The 21,238-nt window shown below is 43.2% G+C and overlaps 1 protein-coding gene across 1 annotated transcript in view; it reads left to right on the forward strand.

Moving 5' to 3' along the window:
* The window catches only part of COMMD5 (COMM domain containing 5), a 35,516-nt gene extending 16,484 nt beyond the window's left edge, over positions 1-19,032 (forward strand). Inside the window, exons 5-7 of the mRNA XM_050964549.1 lie at positions 6,889-6,984; positions 10,493-10,568; positions 18,774-19,032. Coding sequence (XP_050820506.1) covers positions 6,889-6,984; positions 10,493-10,568; positions 18,774-18,875 — 274 coding nt within the window. The 3' untranslated portion in view covers positions 18,876-19,032. The remainder of the gene's footprint in view (positions 1-6,888; positions 6,985-10,492; positions 10,569-18,773) is intronic.
* The last annotated feature ends 2,206 nt before the right edge of the window (positions 19,033-21,238 follow it).

The raw sequence follows: 21,238 nt of genomic DNA on the forward strand, positions 1-21,238 counted from the left end.
TTCCAGTAGTAGTAGTCAGGTGCGGTGGAGACCAGCAGTTTATTTGGGGAAACTCAGAATGATTTTGAGTTTGTCCCTCAGTTTCCCTATGCGTAAGATGGGAATAATGATACTTTCACCAACAGATGGCACTACTATGTAAGGCCACGTCCACACTACAGAGTAAAATCGAAATTAATAAAATCGATTTTATAAAACAAGTTTTATAAAGTCGATTTTACGCGTCCACACTAGGGCACATTACTTCGGTGGTGTGCGTCCATGGTCCCAGGCTACCATTGATTTCCGGAGCGGTGCACTCTGGGTAGCTCAGTAAAAGAATGGGACCAATAACTTCAATTTCCGTCCACACTAACCCTAAATCGATACAGTAATATCGATTTTAGGGTTACTTCTCTCGTTGAGCAGGAGTACAGAAATTGATTTTAAGTGCCTTGTAGTGTGGACGGGTACAGTGTTAAATCGATTTAACGCTGTTTAAATCAATTTAACGCTGTAGTGTGGACCAGGCCTAAGAGTTAGATATTATGTATGTACAGCCAAAATTCAGTCAAGCATGTAGCGACAAAATCAGTAAGGCCAAGGCACAAAATAAGATTAAACTAGCTAGAGACACAAAGGGTAAAAAGAAAACATTTTACAGATACATTAGAATCAAAAGGAAGACTGAGGACAGAGTAGGCCTGTTACCCACTGAGAGGAGAAAGACAGTAAGAGGAAATGTGGAAATCACAGAAGTCTTAAATGCCTTTTTTGTTCGTTTTCACCAAAAACATTAGTAACGATCAGACATCTAATGCAGAGAATTCCTGTGAAAATGAGGCAAGATCTGAGGCTAAAGAACAAGTTAAAAATTACTTATACGGGTTAGATGTCTTCAAGTTGGCATGGCCTAATGAAATACATCCTAATACTCAAGGAGCTGAATGAGGAGATATCTGAGCCGTTATCTTTGAAAACTCATGGAAGATGGGAGAGATTCCAGAGGATTGAAAAGGGGCAACTATAGTGCCAATCTATAAAAAGGGGGGAAAGGACAACCCTTGGGAATTACATACTAGTCCATTTAACTTTAGTACCTGGTAAGATAATGGAGCAAATAATCAAGCAATCAAACACCTAGAAGATAATAAGGTAATAAGTAACAGTCAACATGAATTTGTCAAGTAGAAATCATGTCAAACCAACATAACAGCTATTTTTGACAGGGTAACAAGCCTTATGGGTAGGGGGAAGTGTTAAATGTGGTATATCTTGGCTTTTGATACTATCTCGCATGATCTTCTCATAAACAAACTGGGGAAATACAACCTAGATGGAGGTGGGTGCTGGAAAATCGTTCCCAGAGAGTAGTTATCAGTAGCTCACAGTCAAGCTGGAAAGGCATATTGAGCGGGATCCCTCAGGGAACTCTTGGGTCCAGATCCGTTCAATATTTTCTTCAGTGATTTAGATAATGGCATACAGAGTACACTTATAAAGTTTACAGATGATACCAAGCTGAGAGCGCTTGCAAGTGCTTTGGAGGATAGGATTAAAATTCAAAATGATCTGAACAAACGGAAGAAATGGTCTGTAGTAAATGGGATGAAATTCAATAAGGACAAATGCAAAGTATTCACTTAGGAAGGAAGAATCAAATTCCACACATACAGAATGGGAAATGACTGTCCAGGAAGAAGTACTGTGGAAAGGGATGTGGGGGTTATTGTCAGTCACAAGCTACATATGAGTCAACTGTGTAACGCTGTTGCCAAAAAAGCAAACATCATTCTGGGATATATTAGCAGGAGTGTTGTAAGCAAGACACAAGAAACAATTTTTCTATTTACTCTCAGTTCTGTGTGTCACATTTCAGGAAAGATATGGACAAATTGGAGAAGGTTCAGAGGAGAGCAACAAAAATGATTAAAGGTCTACAAAACATGACCTATGAGGAAAGATTGAAAAAACTGGGTTTTTTTGGTTTGGAGACCAGAAGACTGAGGGGGGACATGACAACGCTCTTCAAATACATAAAAGGTTGTCATGGGGAGGGTGAAAAAATGTTCTCCTTGACCTCTGAGGATAGGACAAGACACAATGAGCCTAAATTGCAGCAAGGAAGGTGTAGGTTGGACATTAGCAAAAGCTTCCTGTTAGGATGGTTAAGCACTGGAACAAATTGTCTAGTAAGGTTGTGGAATCCCTTCATTGGAGATTTTTAAGAACAGGTTAGACCAGTGAGGGGGCCAGCAGCCAGGACCCAGACCCGGACCCTGCCACATGCAGGGCCAAGCAGCTGGGACCCGGATATTTTTTAGCACACACCTGGGCCACAGCTGTGTACTGATTGGGCTGTATGCAGCCTGCTGGCCGTGGGTTGGCCACCACTGGGTTAGACGAACATTTATCAGGAATGGTCTAGTTGTTACTTAGTCCTGCCGTGGGTGTTGGGTCTGGACTAGATGACCTATTGAGGTCCCTTCCAGTCCTATGCTTCTGTTATTATTCATCATCATTAAGTTTTCTATAACTTACATTGTACAGAACGTATTCATTAGCATGCTTCATTGACAGTCTAACCACATGTGCCATGCCGTATGCTGTGCTGTAATTGTTAGAAACTTTCTTAGATCGAGTTCAGTCATCCAGCCTGATTGTAAAATTGACTTGAGAATTCAATCCAGGTGATTTGATGATACTCTAGCAGGGTTAATAGCTGGTGCTGCATTAGTCAGAATTCATTTACCTGATAGCTTAATAGATTAATGTGATACATCAAATCAAGGGGAATTAGAGCAGCCTATTTTTCTCCCCCTCTAGGGGGGTCCTTTCTCCCAGACGGATCCTCTACCCTTATTTAATCTCTCCCCATTTTATAAATGGCTTGGTCTTGCATGTGCTGAGAGTTGAGGGCACTCAGCACCTGTGAGAATCAAGCCCAGCTTTGTTATTGATATAGTTCTTTTCTCCTTGTTCTTGATATTTTTTTTTACCCCAAGCAAATGGATGACTGATGCTACAGAAGTTGAAAATATTATTAATTTTCCTTGTTTAGGCTCTTTACTCAAAGTACAGATTTCTTGGGAGCAGGTATACATTTTACTCCTCTTTCTTCCTTTCTGTGATTTTCTTTCTGAATTACATCATGTACGAATGCAGAGTTCATAGGTGCCAAGTGAAACGTTGGTGATGGAGAGAGACATTTGAAGGGAGGGTAGAATGTGCATGAATTATGTACTTTCATCCAGGCCACTACTGTGTTAGATAATTTAACTTTTTTTAATGTCAGAAGAGTTAACTCCAGCTGTGATTATCCAGTGTAATCTGACTTCATGTTTAAGAACCAGAACAGAGGGACTTGTAGGACTATGTATCATTTCCATGCGAATCTGCTGCATGTGCTAACACCTAATTCTAAATTTTTTTTAATGAATTATAAATGTATGTACAGTCGTTCTAAGTACCTGGCCACTGGAGTGAGACCTATTAGATTTTTTGATTCAGAACTCATATGAACTAGATATCCCAGCAGAATCCATTTCAAATAAACATTTGACCTTATTTTTATGGTTTTCCAGTCATTTTGGCCTGTCCATGTAATTTTGCGTCTTAAATGACAGTTCCAAAACTCTGCAAAATTAAAAATGGTATTTCTCTTTATATCACCGCAGCTTCAGATACGTCAAGATGTGTAGGTAAAGGGAAAAGAGCAGCATGTCTGATAGACACCATGAGATAAACTGCGAGAAATTAAAGCTGCTTTTTGAAAGGGATTACTCTAGATTCTCTAACTTTTAATACCTACAATAAACTTAGTACAATTTAATTTTAATCCAGATTACTATATTGTCAGATCATTGCTTAGAGTGGGTCCCATGGTTCTGTGTCTCACTGATTCGTGTGCTCTTGTTATACTATTGAATTTTCGTATATTCCTTTTAGGCGAATACTGCTATGTCTGGAATTAGTTTGTCATTAATTTTGACATTGATAGTTCAGTTACTGCATCTAATCCTGGAGTTCATTCCAGATGCTCTCCTGCTGCAATGCATTTTGCTTAGGGTACTCTGACACATTCATTTAGGTCCCCATGAATATTGCTATGTCCCAAGTGTAATGTGGTGCATCCCAGTTTGCCCAGTGTTCCTTCACTCACACTGTTTCTAGACAGTTCTGTGTGAAGTGTTGCATGCGGAGAATACATGGGGTCGCTGATGGACGCTCTTTACCCCAAAAAAAAAATTATTTGCTTAAAGTGCTTTTGAAGACACGAGACTCAGCAGGTGCAGTGAAGACTCTGTGAAGTCAAAGGTGTCTTATGTTTTGCAGTGTAAACAAACTCTTCTTTTCCTATCACCAACATCCCATTTCTTTTCACTTTGGCTTGTTGTGTTCTCATGCATTGATTTTCCATTTCCAGCTGCATTTGTATGGGTGGAGAGGGTTAAGAAAGTGTTGACTGAAAATGAAACTGCCTTGTAAAGAGAAGTTTATAGCTAGCGGTCCAGCACCAAACTAAAGGTCTAAACCAAGGGTCTCAAACTCCCGGCCCATGGGCCATTTACGGCCTGTGAACCTTCTCAATGTGGTCTGCAGGACTCCAGCAGTTTTGAGGCCAAGTCTCTCCCTTGGTCCCACCTGCCACCCCTGGGCACTCTCCCTCACCCCCACCCTGGGGGTCGGCAGTGCAGCGGAGCTGAGCCGCATCTGCCTGCTCACTCCAGTGGCTGCTGGCCCCTCCCTGCAGCCTCCGCATGCTGCCTCAACCCCGAGCGCCCCTGTAGCCAATGGGAAGCTGCAAGTGCAGTGCCTGGGGGCAGCAGCATGCTGAGGCCCCCATCCCGCCCCGCCCTGGAGCTCCAGGTAAGCACTGCACCCCCTCCCCACATACCCCCTACCTCCCCCAAACTCCTTCTCAGAACCTGCATCCCGTCCCCACACACACCTCCAGCCCCCAAACTCTCTCCCAGAGCATGCACCCCCTCTCTACATACCCCTTCCTGCCCCAAACTCCCTCCCAGAGCCTGTAACCCCACCCCTTGCCCCAGTCCAGAGCCTGCACCCAGCACCCAAACTCCATCCCAGAGCCTGCACCTCCTCCCCCACCCAAACTCCCTCCCAGAGCCTTAGGCAGATGGGGGGCAGAGTGTTGGAGGGGCGGTTTCTGGGCAGCATGAGTGACATTATTGGCCCGCTGGGAGAATTTGACGACTGGCAGTGGCCCTAAGGTAAACTGAGTTTGAGACCCCTGGTCTAAACTTTGGCCACAGAGTTTTTGTGACTTCTAAGTGAGAGTCTGACGCTAAATCTCATCACATTTGTTTGCACTATGGACCTTTAACGCCAACCACCCGCAACCTAGAAAGTGGAAAGAGACTTCTTATTCCACCTCTCCCCCTAACTGAAGTGTCTTCCACTGACTGACATTAGCACGTACAAAGGCAGCAAATTATAGCATGGATATTTTTGAGGTGATCTCTCTACAGACGATACCCTGCAGCAGCTCGCCATTGAGGGGAAGGCATGTTTGTAATATTTAATCCTGTCAGGATTCTGCTAATGCCCATTTCTAGGCTCTGACTCCTCGTAGTCGCACCCAGCTGTGTTGACCTACTTCTTATCCACAGGCTGACTAAGGGCAAGAGCCAGATGATCTATTTCCTTTGCTCTTGTTTTTGTCCACACTGCCAGGGATGCCTCTCAGTTCTGAAAATAACTTGTGGGTTTTTTTGGGGGGTGGGGGGGGGTTTGGCCTTTGCTCTACACGAGAACATCATACTACCTTAGGCTGTCCGCGTTACATGCCTTTTGTCTACCTGCTAATTTCTCTGAACGAATTATAAGCAGACACCAAGCAAATGGTATGCCTGGATCTGAGTAGGGATAGCTATTAGACTATCGAGCGAATGTATCCTCGTTTGTGAAAAGAGGAATCTCTTCTGAAATAAAGTATGTAATTAGATTATGTGAAGCATCATCCAGCCCTTGGTTGGAGTAGCTTTGAAATGTACCATAAATAACTTACCCTGGCACAAGAGACTTAGCCAAAAAAAAATAAAAAATAAAAATGAGTAACACAACTTCAGACTGTCTCCCCAGCAGACCACCGAGTGACCTTATTTGGGAGATAGTTTGTGAGTACATCTAAAAATGGATGCTTGTTGTGTCTTCGTATCAGATTTGGCTTGTTTACTTACTCTGAGTTTAAGATGCTATTAAAATTTTAAAGACTGCCAGGCATCTGAAGTTTAATCACCATCAACTTAATTTTCTCATAGAAATACACTTCAACCCAGCATATGTGTCTCTTGTAAGAAGCCAAAAGTTTCATTTATTAGACTAGACAAAATCATAAAAGCCATGCCGGGGTTTGCTGTGACTGAGCATTACATAAGGAAATCTAATCCAATCCACTTTACGTACTCTAACAGGGACCCAGGGATGACATTTTACTGCACGCTTCAGACTGCTCCCTGATAATAACATTATATTTAAAAAAAAAAACAAACAACTTGATGTTAATTGACACTAGGTGTGCTCTGCTGCAGCAGTGCTGTATGTGTTTGCTGAGGGGAGGGCAGTTGGCGAGGAGGGTGTTGGCACATCTTAATTTCTATGTTTAAACCCTCTTTTTCCTTTCTTACTTGCTAGTGTTGGCCTCACATGGAGATAAAGGTATATTGGCTAAATTATCTAATGAAAAGTACAACAAAAAGCGAGAAGTATGTGTGTAGTCTCAGCACAAGATGCAGCCCCTTTACAAAACCTTAATTTGTTCAGTGTGCTCTGAATGATGCTAGACACAGAGGGGAAATGTGTTCATACTGAGGCATATTTTTTTCCCTTTAGATTTTTGCCTTACACGTGTGCTTCATAATTTCCCTTCCCTGGTTTATCTTCCAGGCACCCTGTTGTTGAAGCCACAACTATGAAACAAGGAAATAAGCTGCCAAGTGTTAATGACATTAAGTGGAGAGTGGATGTGGCTATATCCACAAGGTAAGAAATAAAAGTCTGCAGGACCAGTGAAGGGTTTTCTAACTCTAGCTTTAATTGCACTTTAAATTCACTTCTCAGTGCTAACATATATCTCACTGTGTGATTTGCATGCAGTGTTAAATGGTACTGTATGGAGATAACCTTGAGTAACACACACATCAGATTATACACAAGGCTACTGTTACATAAAATCAGTCTGTTGGAAATGCTTGCATCATTTGTTAATACAGTTATGCATTTTTATGCCTTCTGTTGTTTTAGATTTCTAAAACATGCATGCTAGAAGCTCCCTTCCCAAGCTCTGTGACACCCTTCCAATATTTTAAAATGTGCAATAATAAACTTAATTAGTGCCTTGCCAGCGGCCCATAATTGTAACTCAATCCAGTCCCACTGTGTAATTACATCATATAACAGCTAACCACATCCTGTCTCCTCCCCAAATGCCACAAAGGAAGATGAGCTTTGTAGCCTGTGGAGAAGGTGGATAAAGCTGGACTCTGGCAGGCCGAGCATGAAAGTAAAATGAAGCGTCCCTTTTCTTTTGTATCAGAGGAGTTCCATTTCTAGTGCCTCCACTAACTGCAGCTGTGTTTGTATGGTCCAAGGGGACAGGCAATCCCTTGGATAACCTGGGCCTTAAAACCCAAGACTGCCACCTTGACTACTATTAGTAAGCAGGCCGCCACCTTTGGAACTAGCTGAAGTTCCTGAATGGTGTCAGGATGTAGCCCTGGGTAGAGTGCATTACAACTGTCTTTATCTCAAAGTGACAAAGGTATGGATAAGTGTAGCATGGTCCACATTTGAAACTGAAGAGCACATTCCCCTTACCTAGCAGGTGGGGAAAAAATGCTCTTGGACACAGCTACTACCTGCGTCTGCAACAATAGTCTAAACTGCACCCCTGATTTACAGATCATGGCCCCGTCACACATTGTAGCTGAGATAACTCCAGCCAGGTCACTTGGCTGCTTCCCCCAACTTTCTAACATTTTCTCTGTCTCACTTGGACTGAGCCTCGGTCAGCCAACCGTCCTCTGAACTCCAGTCTCCTTTAGATGTCTGGTTATCCTTTCAGATTCATTGGTGGGATCAACTGTAATTGAGAACAGTAGAGCTGAATATCATCTACACACTATAGACACAGCAGCTCTTGTCTCCTTACTAATCCTCCTTGCAGGCTGATTTATGCATTGACTAAGAGAGACAACAGAGCAGAACCTTTGCAGTACCCTACATGAGAGGGCTCTTGGGTGGATAAACAATCATCCATGATTACCCCTTGAAACTCCTCTTCTGAATATGAGTGAATCCATTTCAGAATAGTTCTGCCCACTCCTGCTAGGGACCTCACAGCCTTGTGAACAGCACTTTATGATCAGCCAGGCCAAAGGCACATCTTACGCAATCAGTGTAGATACATTCTTTGGGCAGAGCCAGGAAGAGAGAGTGACCAGCACTGCTCATGCAGTTTCTGTCCCTCAGATCTGGTCTGAACCAAGACTGATCAGGCTGAAGGTAATATGTAGTCTGCAGACACTGGCGTAGCTGCTTGGCCATCTTTCCCAAAAGAGGAAGTCTTGGTAATCTTTCCCAAAAGAGGCAGATGCAATGCAAGTCAGTACCTGAGATTGTTGGGCTCAAGATAATTTCTTTACTAGTGGTCCCACCAGTGCATCCCTGAGAAGCTGTCTCCTTACCTTCAATCAGAGAGACACTGGGACACCACCAACAGTGGCCATGGTGTCTCACTGATGTCCTTTACCAATCAAGAGGCTCATGGGTCTGGTGCACTGTGGCAACCCAAAATGGGCAATATTGGCCAAAACTCAGCCAAAGAAGACACAGCATTTGTCTGCTCGAGACATTACCCTGCACCTACAGATGCAGCAACTACTGGAAGCCAAGCAACTTGCAAGTGCACCTCTATCTTGATATAACGCTGTGCTCGGGAGCCAAAAAATCTTACCGTGTTGTAGGTGAAACCACATTATATCGAACTTGCTTTGATCCACCTGAGTGTGCAGCCCTGTCCCAACGGAGCACTGCTTTACCGCGTTATATCAGAATTTGTGTTATATTGGGTGGCATTATATTGAGGTAGAGGTGTACAAGCTGTGCTGCCAACTCAGAGCGAGGAGGATGTTAGGGCACTCCCCATTGGCTGAATTGAATTATACAAAGCAGATAGGGTAGTTACAAATAAGGAGTGCCCTGAGGTGTGTTCCAAAGCAGTGGGTCTCAACCAGGGATCCAGGGCCACCTGGGGGGCCGCAAGCAGGTTTCAGGGGGTCCCCAAGCAGGGCCGTTAGCCTTGCTGGGGCCCAGGGCAGAAAGCCAAAGCCCCATTGCATGGGGCTGAAGCCTGGGGCCCTGAGCCCTGCCACACAGGGCTGAAGCCAAAGCCTGAGCAACTTAGCTTCATGGGGTGGGCCCTGTTGCATGGGGCACAAGGCAGTTGCCCAGCTTGCCACCCCCTAAAGCCAGCCTTGGATTTTATATGCAGAAAACCAGTAGTTTTGGCACAGGTGGGCCATGGAGTTTTTATAGCATGTTGAGGGGGGGAAGAGGCCTCCAAAAAAAAAAGATTGAGAACCCCTGTTCTAAAGAGTGCCACTCAGATGCCACTGCACTGCAAATTCTTTCTCTAAGATAGAGCAAGGCATGCAGAGAAATAACCTTAGCTTCAGTGCCTTGAAGGCCCCACAACAGCCTCACCAGTCCTTCCAAACAACTCAGGAACTGTATGTCTTCCACTCTCTGTATTCTTCTCCTTTATTTTCCTTTCCAGTCACCCTGCCACTCCCTGCCCCCTCCGGATTTCTTGTTTATCGTCTGGCCATCGCCTCTGCTTAAGAGATGAGGAAGCACAGTGATCCCAGGCTTCCAGCTCTGATGCCTGTCAGTACCTGACCTGGCTTTGGCAACATCCGCTGATGGAAACAGCACAGGGATGACTCATTTCCCACTCCTCTAGTCACCAAATAAACTGTGGAATAAAATAGCAAGCCACAGGCTTAGCACAGTCTCCAGGAGAGCTTGATTCCCCAGCTGGGGCTGCACTTTAGAGCAAAGGAAGAATGGAAGGGTTTAGGGCACTGTTGCTTAGTGAAGATAGTCTGGGTTCTTTTTTGCTTACAGTATGCGGGCAATTTTCTACCTTAATGCATCTCTGTAGAAATCAGTAGAATTACACCAGGGTTGACTTTGGCTTATTACCTGTAATGATTGCAAGGTTGAATACCTTTCCTTTTAAATATAAAAGCTCCTTCTCCCTTTTTAGTCTGCTACCTCAGTATGAAAGTGAATTTGATAGAGTTCTGTTAATCTGTGTTCCTCTGAATTTCCTGCTCAGCCAAATGTGAATGCTTGATTGAAATGTTTGGAAATTATTCATGTGAGCTATATGGGACCTCTCTGACACCTGAAAGGGTTAACTTATAATGTTATATAATAGCATTGCAAATGTGTACTATTTTAATACTAATCATGTAAATAATTTCAGTTCACTGGCCCGTGCATTACAACCATCCATTTTAATGCTGCTGAAGCTTTCGGATGGGACAGCTCATCGCTTTGAAGTAAGTCTTGTTATCCTAATAGATAAAGAGAGAGAGCCACTTTATAGTCCTTTTAGAAAGTTTAATTGCTATTTAAAATGTTAAAGCCTTCATGGACAATTCATTTTTGTTGGAACTTTTTTTTCCTTTAGTAAATTCTGATTTCTGTGCAGCCACACACAGTGTATTACAGAACTCCAGCCAAAATGATTTCTTATTTTCTTCTTGGGCATGTTTTGTTGAAACTTTGTTTTCCAAAGAAATATTAATCACTCCAAAGTACTGTTGCATAATTTCTGATGATTAACACTTTATAGTTTTATTATTGACTGTAATCTTAAGATAAGACAATGGGTTTTGATGGCTGGGAAGTTACTGAAGCAATTTATGAAATGCATGATGCCCCACTAAGCCTGTTAATTTTGCCACAGAAGATAGTTATCAGGTATCTTTACTCATTTTCTCGTTAATACATATCCTGCTTCTAGAAAGAGAGCAGAAAGCTGTGGTCCCTTTTTTACTTCCAATTAAGCAAGGGCATTCTTTTTGACATTATACATAATGCCTTCCCAGAAAATGGCGTGAACTTGTCTGTACTATTAACCTTTGTAATAGAATGCTGCACTCTATAAATAACATTGTGTTGCATGAGTATTTCACCTTTTAGTGCTTTTGGCTTCAATTCACACATAAATATGGACCAGGTATTGGATTAAATGTTTAGCTTCACAACCTTTACTGTGTTTAACGTGGAAAACTGTTTCACAGAAAGACGTAACATAAAGCTGCTTGGAAAGGCCTAACTGTGATTTGCTGCACTGTGAAGTCTTTAAGATGCCATATGACAAAGGATGAAATTCACCCCTATGCAGAGAGGCCAGCTCAAGGACTACGCTCCACTTAAGCCCTGCATTGAGGTGTTACTTGAGACTTAAGTGGTGAATAAGCTTTGTGCTAAACTTCTGCACAGGAGTGAATTTCACCCTACGCAAATAAATGAGCACAACTGACGGTTACAAATTGGAAAATCAGTTCCTCCTTCCCTTAACTGCCAGAATTGGGTTCGGGGTTCCATGTTTTTCTTTCCAGAGGGGACATCAGACACCAAAAGGGCAGTCAGCAATGCAACTCTGCATCTTTTTAAAGGTGGAGCCGTCCTGTCAAAGAGATCTGCTGCTGGGTCTCCCCTAGTGCATGCAGATCACCATGCACAAGCAGCATATCTCATTCTGAATCTTAATCCACCAGCCACTTATATCTGGCTACTGCAGAACTGGCTGTGAGCAGGATTTCAGCACGTGGTCAGAGCCCCCCCCTCCCCAATAGTTGGTATCAGATCTAGGGGTAAATCTGTCTCCTGGTTCAAAATGCCTTATTCAGGTAGGCAAACATTCTCCACTTCTGAGTCTCCTTTGTGCCCAAACATGCACACACCGTGACCAGCTAACTCAGCCATGTTTGTGTTTGGACTGGGAAACCAAGATAATTAATCCAAAGCATTGTTCCACAATAAATAGTGCTTTAAAATTATTCTGTTGCACACACACAAAAAGTTATATGCCCTTTGGTCTGCTGACCCTTTTGTCTCAAGCCATGTTTGCTGATGCTGAGTGGTTAAATAAAGAAGGGGGGACTGCAGCATTTTGTCAAGTATCAGAGGGGTAGCCGTGTTAGTCTGGATCTGTAAAAGCAGCAAAGAATCCTGTGGCACCTTATAGACTAACAGACGTTTTGGAGCATGAGCTTTCGTGGGTGAATACACACTTCTTCAGATGCATGTGACATGCATCTGAAGAAGTGGGTATTCACCCACGAAAGCTCATGCTTCAAAACGTCTGCAGCATTTTGTGGCACATTGCTTGCCTGTTGTTTCAATGAAAAAAACATGATGCTTTTACTACTCAACTGCATGAGAGAGTCACAATCAGGTGCTGAATTCCTCTCTCTTCACTGATGGTCCGTGCTACGCTTAGCAAACGTGTGATCGGAGATAGGAGACTCGTGTTGTGGAAGGAACTTCTTAGTCTCACAAGGGGCATGGCAGCATTAATAGACCACTGTCCCCATTTGGGTACTTGCAGTTTGTAGTGGTAAAGATAAATCCATTAGATTTGTTTATTCATGCTGAAAAATGAGTCTCTTCCAAGTGAAGTGAGGAATATGAGTGCAGTTTTTGCATAAACCACACACAAGAGGCATTCCATTTCCATAACCATGTAAGCTCGGTAATGTAGCCTAGCCCCAGCCTCATTCATGATCTGCTTGTCTAGCCTTTGCTTTAAGACCTTGACATTAGTGGACGTATATTATGCATTTGTCCATCTCTTTTTCCAAGTGTAACCATGTCTGAAGTGGTTACTGTACATCAGTTATTCCTGTGGTTTTCAACCTATGGGCCATAGGCCCCTCGGGGTCCACAGACTGTCTAAGATTTCCAAAGGGGTCTGCACCTCCATTGGAAATTTTTTAGGGGTCCGCAAATGAAAAAAGGTTGAAAACCATTGAATTCTTCTAGTTAAGGGCATCACTTCGCTAGTGAATGTCATGTGAGAATATAACTGTGAATAGTCAAATTCGCTAACGATGCTAACCAGGACTTTGAGATAAGGATAAGTCATCTCTGTCATATCAACTAGCTGTGGTTAAACCCTACCCAAATCAAGATTTAAACATAATGGGGCTGACATGATGCTGAATATATAATCCTCCTGTACACCAACTGCAAAATCATGGTCTGCATCCTATTAGCTAATTGGTCTCTTCAGAGCAGTGTTCTAACACAATGCCGTTTTGTAGCCAAGACAAAGTGTAAGGAGTGTTTTATCCATACCACCTAATATACCTCTGTAGTTAAGTTAATCAGGAACTCAGGGCCCCTTTGTTTTGGCCAGACCACATGCCCTTTTGAAGATCCATTGGGGCCTGCAGAAATGTGCATAGGCTACTAGGATCCTTATTTGGAGAATGGAAGCATCTGGGTAAGCCATGTTAGTACATTTCAGCCAGGATAAGTAGTCATTTCTGCAGCTTATCTCTAATCCAGCCCATGGATCTGATGAGCGGATTTTACCCCTGGTGGTTAGGATGCTAACTAGCAGGGAACAAAGAAACCTCAGGTTGGAAGATAACTTGAAGGAGAAACTGGTTCTCACATATTTTATTGTATTTTGTCAATCAACACAAACATCCTGTTAAGTGACTGGGTTCATAAAACTTTGTTTAACCTTCTTATTCACCTCCAGAAGGAGGAGGAGGGGGAGAATAGGAATACAGCCAGCATGCTGTTTTTAATGTTATCTGAATGTGCATTTTGCATAAAATCATGCGGCCACATTTTTTCATAACTGCCTTAATAATACACCATTGTAATGTAATTGCATTATTATACCTAAGGCATTATCTGCCATAACTACTTTCCAATTTTCAGAACATGAATAGACTCAGAGTTTTTTTAACTCTAATACTTATCCAAACAGTCTGAAAGTTCAAACAGTTCTGGCTGTGACTGAACACTAAAATGTAAATTATTAAAAAAAAAAAAAAAAAAAAACCCACAACCTTGGTTTTAAATGTTTGATGTTCTTAAGTCACCATCTTGCTTCTAAAAATAAAAAAGTTGCCTCATTTGTGCATTCTAGCAGACTGGAGGCCAGTGTCAGTTTTTTATGGTTGTTAAAAAAGGGGTGTGAATGCCTTAAAATCCCAACGTGTATGAACTTGTTGAAATTTTTAACAGTGAAATGTAAGTTATTCTTCTAATTGTCACACCAGCATAAAAAGTAGTCTGGAAACTGGTTACCAAAAATATCTTGTATAGAGTTTCCACGTTGCTGATGGCACTCTAATAGCAGGTGGTCTGTATATTTACTAACTTATGTATCAAATTTGTATAGATGCAACAAAAAATGTAATGGCGTAAGTCTGAATTTCCACAAGTGGCTTTAGTTGAGACCAGGAAAGATTACTGTAATGTTGTTTTTGGTTTGTGGTCTTTTGGGCGTCAGGGAAGAATATGTTTGTTAAATGTTTTGAGATTGGATTAGTTGCTTTGACGTCTCTGCCATCACTGCAAAGATAATCTTTTTCAGCAGTATTTCTTCTTTCATCGTTGGATTCTTTGGGTCTAAAACAAGTGTAATATGATATCTGTTGTCCGCAACTAGGGTCAACATTAGTGTACACTAGGAATGTTTCGTTGGTCAACTAAGCTGTTCTGAAGGATCTTCGTTCACTTGAAAGTCTCCATTCTGTAGGCTTGTGTTGGATGGTGTTCCTGTACTGTAGGACTACCTCCATACAGTCCAGTGTATTGATGTTCGGAAGTATATGGTCTTCAAAGTGTTTAAGTAAAATTCTCTTGCAGTCCTGGGCAGCACTGTGCACCTTTCATGGACTGCCCTCACTGCTTCATAGGTTTCATTATGCATTTCAGTTGTATGTAGTGTAGGCTACTCACTCACTGCAGCAATGCATTTCTCCTTCATCTGGTTCTGACACTTCTCTATTGGTTAAGATGTCCTAGACATAGTAGTCTGTGTACTCTCATCATGTTTGTCATGTGCTGATGGCATTTGGATGGGAGTAGGTTGAGTGAGTGGGCAATTCTCTTTAGGCAGAGGGTACTATAGTGCTTCCTGTTGCTATGATCCCGAATGGTGGCCTGTGCCGAGGGGTTCCTCTTCTTTCACGCTTACCTTAGACAATCACAGCTGTCCTCGTGTTCCTGTGATTTTGGTGTGAAGATCCCACTGCATCAGTTTTCTCTTCTCACAGTTTATAAGTCTAAACCCACACCTGCTTTCCAGGTACGTTCCTCTGACCAAAGTTGTAATACTTAGCCCTTGCATAGTCCTTTTTTGGCTTGGACCTGGAAGTGGGGTTCTAGTCCCTGACTAGGGCTCCTAGACACTGTGCTAATACAAATAATATTCATTTAGGAGATGAAAGGAGGTACAGAGAACATGGGTTCACACAGCAACCCATGGCAGAGCTGGAACTGGAACATGTCTCCCTGACTTCCAGTCCTATACATTAGCCACTGACCTCACACTTTCTTCGTATTAATGGGGAGGTAAGAGGAGACCTAAGAAGAGATCCCAGGCTTGGATGTGTTGATTTCTCTAAGCTACTGATAATGTTTATATTGGCATGTGCAGAAGCTGCTTTTGCCACTAGTTTTGAATAAAAAATAGCACAGAAGTTCCAGTCCCAATCAAGCCATTATGAACACTCAGCATTCTTTACACACAGAAAAATACTATTTTGGAAATGCTCCCCTAGGCTGATACTTTCTGCACCCTGGTCTTGGGAGGTCACAAGGGAATGGTTTACCCAGCCTGGATTGTGTTCTCTTGCAGCAAGAGCCCAAACTTTCAGCCCTGCTTTCAGTTTACGTGGGTTTTTCAAACTTTTTCTGTGCTGTTGTAAAGTTACAGAAGAGAATCTAGTGCAGGGATGGACAAACTAGGGGCCAGATTCGGCCCGCCAGACATTTTAATCCCGCCCTTGAGCTCCAACTGGGGAGCGTGGTGTGGGGCTTGCCCCGCTCCAGCTGGGGAGCAGAGTTGGGGGCTGTTCCACATGGCTCCTGGAAGCAGCAGCATGGCCCTGCTCCGGCTCCTAAACGTAGGGGCAGCCAGGGGGCTCTGCTCTGCATGCTGCCCCTGCCCCAAATGCCATCCCCGCAGCTCCCGTTGCTCCATACTCTCTGCCGGAGCCTGCACCCCTTCCCACACTCCAGCCCTGATCTCCTCCCGCCCTCCAAATCCCTTCCCCCGCCTGGAGCACCCTCCCACACCTCAAACTCCTCATTCCCAACCCCACTCCAGAGCTCGCACCCCCAGCCGGAGCCCGCACCCTACTCTGCCACCCCAGCCTGGATCCCCCTCCCGCACCCTGAACTCCTCATTTCTGACCTCACCCCGGAGCCCACATCCCCAACCAGAGCCCTCACCCCCTCCCGCACCCCCAACTCCAATTTTGTGAGCATTCATGGCCCACTATACAATTTCTATTCCCAGATGTGCCCCTTGGGCCAAAAAGTTGCCCACTCCTGGTCTAGTGGGCACTTAAAACCAGTGCAGCTAGGAACCATCAAAGCTTCCTCGCCTTGAAGAGCCACAAAGTCATCTTACAATCTTCAGAGGTGCAACAAACTGCTTCGTGCATCTGTAGTAGATATAGTGCAAAGTACCATGTAACTTACTCAACCAAGTACGCCATTTTGTGTGGCCTGCTTGGCCTCCCCATCTTTGCCCTCTTCCCAGTCCTTCAAAAGACCCACTTTGCAGCAGCCCTCCCTGTGGAGCCACTCCTCCCTATTTCTTATCAGAATGTCACAACTCTCCCAGTTCCTAGAGACTGAGCGCTCCCATCACCTGCCAGCCATGGGATGCTCAGGAGGTGAACTCTGATCCCCAATGTGTTATCTAGCCTCCAGCTCACGTCCTTTAAAATTGTACTGTCATTTGCAAAATGCTGATGCCAGCCTTATGCAGCACCTATTGCACTTCGTGCTTTAGCAAATGGATCTTATTGTAATTTTAGTTTTTTCTTTTGTTCAGTGGGTGTTTTCTGGAAGTTTGTTCTCCTGTTAGTCATTGCTAACCGTGCATTCCTTGATGTTATCTATTCCTCAGCTTTGCCAAAAGCACCCTAACCAGACACAGAACTTCCACCTTCTGCAGCAAAACTCCCATTATTTGCCTGGAAAAAAAAGTAATTCACTTGCTATTTTTCCTCTTCTGTGACATTGTTAAAATTATCTGATGCTTCTTTTAACAGGGGAGCTGTGAGAAGCTACAGCAATCAACCACACACCCCAAAAAATCAGTCCATAGAGTTCTTTCCCTTCCCTCTCCTGCCTTGTCTTCTTCCTTTCCTACATCCTTTCTTTTTAAACCCTGTTTTTCGCTCTTCTGGCTGCGTGGCCTCCTCAGGGAAATCAGATGCTTCAGCTTTTTCAGTGCAAATGCCTAACTGGGACTAGTTGCATTCACCCCTGTATTCCCAGGCTGGTTCTCTGCACAGAAGTAAGGTAGTGATTTATTTTTTTTTTAATAGTCACACCATTGATTTAGCCAACACACATTCAGCAGTTAAGTCTAAAGATGACTGTGAAGTTACAAAAGGATCTCACAAAACTAGGTGTCTGGGCAAGAAAATGTCAGATGAAATTTAATATTGATAAATGCAAAGTAATACACATTGGAAAACGTAATCCCAACTATACATACAAAATCATGGAATCTACATTTGCTTGTTACCACTCAAGAAAGAAGCCATGGAGTCGTTGTGGTTAGTTCTCTGGAAAGATCTGTTCAGTATGCAGCAGCAGCAGTCAAAAAAGCTAACTGAATGTTAGGAACCATTAGGAAAGAGAGAGATAATACAACAGAAAATATCATAATGCCTCTATATAAATCCATGGAGTGCCCACATCTTGAATACTGCGTGCAGTTCTGGTCGCCCCATCTCAAAAAAGATTTATTAGAATTTGAAAAGATGCAGAGAAGAGCAACAAAAATGATTAGGGGTATGGGAACAGCTTCCATATGAGGAGAGATTAAAAAGACTGGGACTGTTCAGCTTGGAAAAGAGGCGACTAAGCTGGGTTGATAGAGATCTATAAAATCATGACTGGTGTGGAGAAAGTGATTAGGAAAGTGTTATTTACCCCTTCATGTAACACATGAACCAGGCATCACCCAATGAAATTAATAGGCTGCAGGTTTAACACAAACATAAGGAAGTATTTCTTCACACAACATACAAACTGTGAAACCTGTTGCCAGGGGATGTTGTGAAGGCCAAAAGTATAACTGGATTCAAAAAAGAATTAGATAAGTTCGTGGAGGTTAGGTCCATCAATGGTTATTAGCCAAGATGGTCAGGGATGCAATCCCATGCTCTTGGCGCCCCTAAACCTCTGACTGCTACAGGCTGGGACTCAACCATAGGGGAATGGATCACTCGATAAATTGCCTTGTTCTGTTCAGTCCCTCTGAAGCACTCGGAAGACAGATACTGAGCTAGATGGACCACTGGTCTGACTCACTGTGGTCGTTCTTACGTTATTACCTAGCATTTTGTTAGCCTCTGATCTTTTGTTTAAAATCTGTAAAACTCTTGTCTGAACCTATATGGGTCTGATGTTCTAGAATGATTTCTGTCTGTATGGGTGTATTAGCCAGATGAGTCACAATTCTAACAAATCGTATGTTTCAGGTGCCAGTTGTAAAGTTCCAAGAATTAAGGTACAATGTTGCCCTGATATTGAAGGAAATGAATGATCTGGAGAAAAGAAGCATTCTGAAAATCCAAGACTGAACACTTCCAAACTGCAAATTAATAGAATCAGTTGGAAAACCTGAAAGAGAATTGTGAAATGCAAAATAGAGATCCAGCATCTTTGCATGTATCAGTATTGTAACATAACATTTCTAACATCTGCTGTAAATATTTTTCAATTAAAGTGTTAAAAGCCTCTGCTGTTTTCTCAAACTTATTTTTGCCTAAGAAATATATTTATGAACATGGTATAATCCAATGTTTGTGAGCGTTTCTGTATGATTCATCAAAACATTTTTAAAATAACTGTCCTAATAGATGTAAGAACCATTGCTTCATGATAATGATTCATCTCTAATTATTTTAGAACGCTTGCTACCGAAAGCCCTGTCACTATGTAACATAAGAAAAACTTTGCAATGCTTGAAATTGAAAAGAAACCTCAGTGTAAACAGCGTGACAAATATGTGAAATTGAGCAAGTCTCGTAAGTCAGATTGCTCTGTTCTCAAAATATGTGCGTTCTCTGTAAGTGAGGGAGGTGCAGTGGCAGTTAAAAAAGGTACTTTAAAGAAAATTGGGAGCCTGTGGAGCATGAAGGAAGAAATCCAGTGCAACCAGCTAGAGCTGTGCAAACAACATGGGGGTGGAACTTGGGCTTGTAAGAACCCCTCACCAGGCTGTCATGGGTGGGCAGTGTTCCATGTAGCATGCTGCTCTGGTTACCTGATGGACTTCCAAGCAGAAATCCAAAGCTGCTCATTGCCCATTGTTCCCTACTCCTCTTGAACAGAAAGGTAGTGCACTGGCGCTTGAGTTCCTGATTCAGGAAAGCGCTTAAGTCATCCCTTTTGAGAAAAGCATGTAAGCACCTACTTAACTTCAAGCCTGTGTTTATCCCATTGGCTTCAATGGGACAGCCAGCACGAGTTTAAGGGCTTTGCGGAGTAGGGATGCATGTGTTCATGAATCCAGGCTTGAGTGAGTTTTGCTGCCAGGGGAGATGTGGAGGCTGGGTAATAGCATGAAGACAGCACAGCGCATAGGGTTTAGAACCATGGGATATACCTGTCCAAAGTATTTTACATAGCATGTATTGTAGTTTTTAAGCACTGGCTTTAATTAGCTACCTGCTGATCTTCTGGCTCAGTAGCACTGACTATTCCTTTGGCGCCCCTGTGTCTGGTGTGGTTGCAAAACTCTCCCTTGTCCCCTCACACACGCACACAAACACAGATACATGAAATTAAATGCTTGGCGTTTCAAGAAAGCCTTTTTCCCTCCCCCGTGTTTTTGTGTGGGTGAGGACAAGTGGGTTCTTGGTTTTTTTAGAACCACAATAGGCATAAAAATACACTGACATGATGTTGGACGGACTTCAGACCGTAGCATTATTTCAGACTGCGTGACTTCCTGCTGAAACTAATCTTGAAATCTTCAGATATTTTGATCACATCTTGTTGCCAAAAGCCAGACTTGGCGCTGTATCCAAATGTTCTATCTTCCTCCTGAAAGTCCAATGCAAATAAGAGCTAAAGGTCAAACGGCAGCATGCAGTGGATGGATGGGTGGGAATGCACAGTCCTTTGAGAATTTTTTAGTAGGATGTGTAACTGCTTCCGTATCATGTTTGTGACAACTATAGTTGTCATCGTCAATTTACCACATTGTTGTGAGCCCTCTTTACAAAATGGCCATTATTCTGTATTTGTGTTGCTCAGTGCCAAAGGATTCTAACATAACCAATATCTCTAGATGTCAAGTATTCCAGATCCTAGCAAGTGTCCCCTCCTCGCCAGCCACTAGGACAGCTGTGAGCAGAATCCATAGCTCTGTGCTCTGGATCTCTGGGGTATGTTAAGCTTCTAGAGCATCAGCTGGCTGCAGGACTAGTTCCTCCCTAGGGGTCTCTGACACATTTCCTGAGTGCTGACTCTCATCTGTTACTACTTCAAGATAATGGGGCTCCTCGGTCCACCTGCTCTAGGTCCCAGGGGCCAGTACTGACTTCCAAGCTACCCCAGTTACTTTAAACACACCCCCTCCCAGAACTCAGCCCCAAAAGGTGTGAAGTTTCTGGTTTCCAGTTTAGCTCTCTCAGAGCCGTGCAGTGGTTATGCAGCATTCAACATACAGAGAGAGACTTTACTCCATCTTGCACCTTTGTGCTCATCTGTACTTAATCATGTAAAACAGGAGAGTACAGATCATACAAAACAATAAACATCTGAAATTACAATGTCCCTCACTTTCTAACTCATCCTTCCCTTGTAAGCCCTTGAGGAATTATATGGGTCCAGGAAGCCAGCCAGCGAGGGTGTCCCCTCCTCATGCAGGCTGTTGCATGCTAGCTGGTATCTCCTTCAGGGGGAGCCCCTTACCCAGTTCCTGTGACCTTGTCTA

Source organism: Gopherus flavomarginatus, chromosome 8 (genome assembly GCF_025201925.1).
Source record: "Gopherus flavomarginatus isolate rGopFla2 chromosome 8, rGopFla2.mat.asm, whole genome shotgun sequence".
Lineage (NCBI taxonomy): Eukaryota > Metazoa > Chordata > Testudines > Testudinidae > Gopherus > Gopherus flavomarginatus.